Source organism: Pteropus vampyrus, unplaced genomic scaffold (assembly GCF_000151845.1).
Source record: "Pteropus vampyrus isolate Shadow unplaced genomic scaffold, Pvam_2.0 Scaffold130, whole genome shotgun sequence".
Lineage (NCBI taxonomy): Eukaryota > Metazoa > Chordata > Mammalia > Chiroptera > Pteropodidae > Pteropus > Pteropus vampyrus.
Window position 1 is genome coordinate 3413735 of NW_011888911.1, and position 6135 is coordinate 3419869.

At 52.4% G+C, this 6135-nt stretch overlaps 1 protein-coding gene across 1 annotated transcript in view; it reads left to right on the forward strand.

The window, feature by feature from the left end:
- The first annotated feature begins 4026 nt into the window (after positions 1-4026).
- Positions 4027-6135, forward strand: part of ESAM (endothelial cell adhesion molecule) — an 8922-nt gene continuing 6813 nt past the window's right edge. The window contains exon 1 of the mRNA XM_011367147.2: positions 4027-4126. Coding sequence (XP_011365449.1) covers positions 4057-4126 — 70 coding nt within the window. The 5' untranslated portion in view covers positions 4027-4056. The remainder of the gene's footprint in view (positions 4127-6135) is intronic.

Here is a 6135-nt window from a genome sequence, read left to right on the forward strand (position 1 = left end):
CTTTTTGTGACGGAGGGTGGCCGTGCTGGCAGTGGGACGGTGCTCTGACTTACAGAGCAGGATACCTTCACTTTCTTCTTCTCTCCGCACCCCACCAACCAATGTCATTATTTTTTGTCAGAGTGTACCAAAGATAATTGGACATTTCATTTTGTATTTCTTTAAAAAAAAAAAAATGACTAGGCTATTCCTTCTGACCCTAAGTATATTAATGTATAAGAGATTTTCATTCCTCATCTTTACACTCAGCAATCAGGGGCAGCTCTCTCAAGGAGTAAAGTGGAAAACTGATGTCATCCAGCTGCATATAAAAAGGGAAAAGACCCAACAGAAAGCACCCCAAAAAGCTTTTAAGTGATCCATTGGATAGGCAATCGTGAGGTCCATTGGATAGGCAATCGTGATACCTATTACATTTAGATCTTTCAGAGATTTCCGTGGGTCAGCTAGCACTCCACTTAGAGGTTAGTACTCTTGGCTAAGAATCAGCTTACTAGTAGGGTAGTCAGGGATCACTTTGGTATCATAGTGAAGACTTGTTAGATTGGTTATTTATCTTCAGTGATTCTCTAACATCTCTCAGGTGCTCTACTTTAAACAGACTGCAAATCCAGGTGAGAGCTATAATTCTCCCCATTTGTCTATACTATTGAAGATAAAATTGCATATTGATTAAAAATATATAGAGATATTATATCTATATATTTTTTTCCCCCGCTACCTGAAATGGTCTCAGATCACTCGTTTTCTCATTCTGATACTACTTGATTGGTTGATGCTTATGTTTCTAATGGCTAGAGAGCTTATAATTGTTGGGATGATTTTTATTAATGTCATTTGAGTCTACTAGGTTTATGGAGTTGGCTGTTTTCTAATGTGAGCTGCTAAAAATGGGTGCCCGTCAGGGAAAGTATGAATATTGTAGAATGTTTGAGTGTAGCCCCTCTTCTCCCTGGGCAGTCTGCAGGTTATGGGCTTTAGGAAATTCTCATGCATTTGCTCTTCTTTGGAACTTGGAATTACAGTCCTACAGGCTGAGGCTCCAGTGACCATTTTGTAGCAATAATCTCACAGTATTCAGTGCTAAGTGCTGCAGAAAAAAAGCATTATTACCAGGAGTACTGCACGGCATCCCTAAAACTTTGCTACTGACCAACCCCAAAACTAATGTTAAGGCTTTGTGCATTTTTTTTTCTCGATCCTACTTGCCATTGCTGTTAGGTACTTAGCTGGAGCAGAGCATTTTGTGAACATTTAGTGAGATGTTTTAGACTTACTTCACATTACTGAGAATGGGGCACTGTCAGACCACTGTGAGCAGCATGAGGAAGATGGCAAAGACTGATCCAGTCTATGATTTCACCGCTGGGCTTGGGATGGGCGATTTGGGAGGGCACGAGGACAAAGCTGAGCATTGGGAAATGGAGCCTTGGAGAGAAAGTAGTTTGCTGATACTGACTATCCAGTCTCTTTGGTGAGAACATTCCAGAAAAGAGGACAGCAGGGTGTCAGATGAGTGTGGCTAAAAACAAAACGTAAGCTATTAAGACCTTAACAAAGCCTTATAACTGATGTAAGGGGGAAGGAGACACTATATTCAAACATAAGAAAGCATTAGAAAATACTTTACAGAAATAAGATGGGGTATGATTGGGAGAAACGCTAGTGACCTGCAAGTCTCTTAGCATAAGGAACTATGAACTTAGCTCTTGCACACAACATGGTTATGCAGGCAGTTCCTAGGTCACTCACAGGTCATCTGTGCCGATGTTCTTATTTTACACAAGAGTGGAGAGCAATGTTCACCCTGAAATGCATCTTGACAAAAACAAAGTAATGAGACTGCTGTGCTAACTTCTATCACTGCCTCGGGGTCAGAAGAAATGGTAGGAATAGGAGACAGGGTCGAAGTTCTTTGATTGGGGTGAGGGCAGTGAGAGAGTCCTAAAGGGACTGGCCCTGTGTCAAATGGAAACTTTTACTGCCTACAAATCTTGAGTTGCAGCTTCACCTTCCAATTTTGCAAATTATTTGGGATCCAAATTCTGAAGGAAAAGTTAGCTACAGAGAATGAATGTTGAGGCTATACCTTATGAAGCACTTAACAGGGATGGGTACAGCCTGTGTAATTAGATGCTTTGGTATTCCTGGGATGTACGACCGAGAGGTTGTATTGCGTTTCTGGGAAGGAGATACTTACTAGGGATGACTTAACCCTGGTATAGAAACAAAGGAGGGATGTTTACAAGTGAGCGGTCTACAATGCAGGCTAAAGTCAAGAAAAATTTGAGTGTGGTAGAATGGAAAAACCAAACCAATAGCCTCTCTCCCCCTTCCACCCTCCCCACACGCGCACACACAAGGTACTTGACAGTTCCAAGTTCATAGGTACCTGCATTAGGGTGTGAGACTGGCAGTTATCTATTTCTGTTGCCTTTGCTGTCACTGAGCTGCCACGTTTTAGATTTTAGGGTTTGCACTGGAAGTGTAGCGTTTGCATGGCATTTCTCAAAGCCACTGCCTGGCAGGTATCTGAAGAACAGCCAGGCAAGTCACACTAGGAAGCAGCAACTGGGAGGGTCTGTAGTGCAGTGCAAGCATAAGGTACACATTCAGTGTTAGAGCAGAACTGTTTGCAGTAAATGAATCCAGCAGGCCTAGCTGCTTTTCTTCCTAGTCAACTGCCACCCAGAGCAGACAGCGCCAGGAATTCGTAGTTATGCTCTCTGCCGGCCGTAGCCTTTGCGCGGAGGTTGAGCTCTGCCTGGATGTTTGAAGCATCCTTGTTTTGGCTGTTGGACGGAGAAGCAGGAACAGGTGCGTGCGCGTCTGTCAGGGGGCCGCGGCCGCCAGGGGGCGCAGATGGCGGGGGAGGGGCGGTTAAATTAAATTCGCGCGAATGAGATCTAGTCCTGGGAATTAGGATCAGAGCTGGCCCAAGGAGGGGTGGGAAGCCGTGAAGACACGGGGGATAAAGCCATGGAAGGGCTCCGTCCAGTCTCCCTGCAGCCTCCTCCTTCCCAGGCAAGCATAAGGCCCATGGGCCGGTGTTTGCAGAGGTGAACAGCTGGGAACCCGGCTCGTGTTGCCTCAAGTTTCCTCTCTACTCCAGGGGCGTCCTCATGCCAACCCTTCCCCAGCTGGGGGAACGAGGCAGAAGACCCAGTCGGGATTGGGTATAGGGCGTTCCCGAGCACCTGCTGCGAACCCTCCCCCTCGCTGGCCACAGGCAAAGATGGCTCGGCGTCCCCACGTCAATAGTCCTTTGCTGGCTTCCTGTGGGGCGGCCTCAGGTCGCGGGGGCGCGGCAGAGGCGGGGGCAGGGGCATGGTGGGGCGTAACCTACCCCTGACCCGCAGCTCAGCGCAGCTCCCGCGGTCCCAGCCACGCCCCCCACCTCTATCCCTTGCCCAGGAAAGCGGTCCTTTCGGGCAACAGATCGCTGTCTGCACACCCGGCCCTCTGGCCCTTCCCCGCCGACCCCCCACACTGCAGAGCCGGAATGGCTGGGGAAAACGCGGCTCCCCTCTTCCTCTTTCAGGAAGGCCGCCGGAGTTAGGCTCGGAGCCAGTTAGTTGGGCCAAAGCCCGGCTGTTTACGGTGTGCGGGTGGTCCCTGGAAAATGGGGCATCCCCAAACCTCCCTCCCTTCCGTTTTCCTCCGACCCACCCAGAGGAGGGAGAGGTTGTGGCTGCACTGTGACCGTCAGGACCCTTCTCTTTCCCTGCCCCAGGACGCTAGTAGCACGCCCTGCTCACCCGACCCCACCCTTCGTGCTCACCGGGTGGAGGCCGTCAGGTCCAGTTCATGGAGGGCCACCCGGGTGCCCCGCCCGGAAGGATGGCGACCTCTCCGCCCCCTAGAATGCCCCGCCCCCTGTCCCCTTCGGTCCCCACCCTGCTACCGGCGCACACACGCACAGACTCTGGCTAGAGCCGCTCTCGGTATCAGTGGCCCGGCTCCCGCGCCTGCTCCGGCCGCTGAGTGACCTCGGCACCTGTCGGTCAGTGTGACCCGGAGCCGTTACCCCTGTCTCCGTCGGGGCCAGGGAAGGCCATGGTGTCCCTGCTGGGGTCCCCTGTGATCAACCTGCTGCGGGTTTTGTTCCTGGGGCTGAGTACCCTTGGTGAGTGAAACCCGGGACCAGAGGGGACTTGAGATGGGGGATGGGTTGACTCTGACCCTGAGGGAGCTGGTGTGGAGCCCGATGAGGAACTGGGTGGGACGGGACTCCCGCCCCCAACCCCAAACACACGCACACGCTTTCTCTTCTCCCGGCCCAGGGCATGACTGCTGGTGCTGACTCTATCTCGACTGTTTGAGGACAGCTCCCACTTCGGATGTGGGTGTATGTAGTGGCCGTGAGGGTTAGGGCATCCACCGGGTAGACTTTTGGGGTGAGTTAGTGGAACCATTCCTCATCCCCACTCCCTACCTCCACCCAGCAGAGCCAGATGAGCTGAGCTGCTAGATGAGACACTGGCTAAAGAGCTTAAGGACTTAACTTCTCCTCTCTCACCCCCACCCAACAAGCTGATGCACAAGAGCCCTTGGGGAATTCCTGGGCCCCGCCTGACACCCGCACTTCATGTCAATTCCCCAGCGCAGATCCTGCCTCTCGCCCCCTCCTCCTGCTTCCTGCCCTGGGAATCAAGGGAGGTGCCCCGAAAGCGCAACCGTGAGGTCATTTGGGATACAGGAAATGGGGGAGGGGTTTGAATGCCTAGAAGAGCAGAATTGAGACACCCCCCCACCCAGAGGTCCATCACCCTCGTTGGTTTCCAGAGCCAAAGGGACAAAGGAAATAGAGAGGAGGGCCTCAAAGAGTCAGAGAGGAAGGGTGCCTCCTTGGAGCAAGTGCTTGAGGAGTGTTGAGGGCTTCCAGGAGCCCCCAGGAGCTGTAGGTGGCCCAATGTGATGTTAGAGGAGAAAAGAACCCAGCAAAAACTAAGCCTGTTCCATTGCTACCTCCCAGGCTTTCTTGCCATCCCTCTTCAAGGATCACAGGTGGCAGTGAAGGGTGAGTTAGGCAAGGTCAGCTTGAATTCATTTTTCTCAGCTTGTAAGTCGCCAGGGCAAGTAAGGCTTGGAAAAATGTACAATGAAATTCAGCCACAGTGATGGGGACAGAGATAGGGAACGCCTAACTCTGTGTCGGATTTAGCCTGGTCTGAGCTGCAAGGGTGTTGAGGCATAAAGTATTAGGGTCCCCATACAAAGTGGGGCTCAAGAGCACCTCCCCAGCTGCACCAAAGCCTGGACAGCTTCCTGCCCCTATAGACTTGGTGAGTCTGTTCCAGGATCCTTCAGCTTATCAGCCCTCCCCCCACTTCAACCTCAGTGCCTCTTTCCTTTCTTCTTCTGCCCCCAACTGCCCCCATCCCCCTTCCTGCTGGAGGTCTATGAAGCAAGGGACTAAAATGCAAGTTGGCTGCCTGGGAATCGTCTGAAGCTCTCCCGTAACCCCTCCTTTTTCCTAACTCTGAGCCTCACTTTTTATAGTGACGGCCCAGGCTCAAGGGGGATGGCTGAGCTCCCCTGGCACCTCGAGGGTTAAATGGCGCTGGGGACCACAGTGCTGAGACCGGCACTGGCTCTGCCCGCCAGGACTCTCAGCGAGGCCCTTGTGTTCCGAACTCCTCCGTGGCCCAGCGCTGCTGCCCCTGGGGCGTGAGAAGCCCGCGGGGGGAGTTTCTCAGAGAAAGAAGGAGACTAAAAATAGTAGCCCTGGGGAGCAGGCCCATTTTCGTTCTTCTTCAACCCCTGCCTGCTTCTTCACTCTGGGGAGTGGGCCAGAGGGTCCCTTTCTTGGGCCGCTCAAGGCTCCTTCGCCCAGACCCAGCCACCCCCTTCTACCCCTATGACACCATGAAACCTGGGAGCGAAAAGGGACCAAGAGCTGGGGGCCTCTGCTCCAGCGGACACCCAGGACAGAAGATGGAAGCCTCGGGCTTCTTCAGCTCTTGATTTCTGACTGGGGGTAGGACAGGGAGCATTTGCCCAGAAGTGTGTCCATTACTATCTTAACTACCGCCCCCCCTCACGTTTTGCAAAGTAAAATTATACGTGGGGACCTGGGGAAGGTCGCTGAGGGCTGTTCTGCGGGCTTCCCGTAGGAAATGCCTGGCCGCCCGG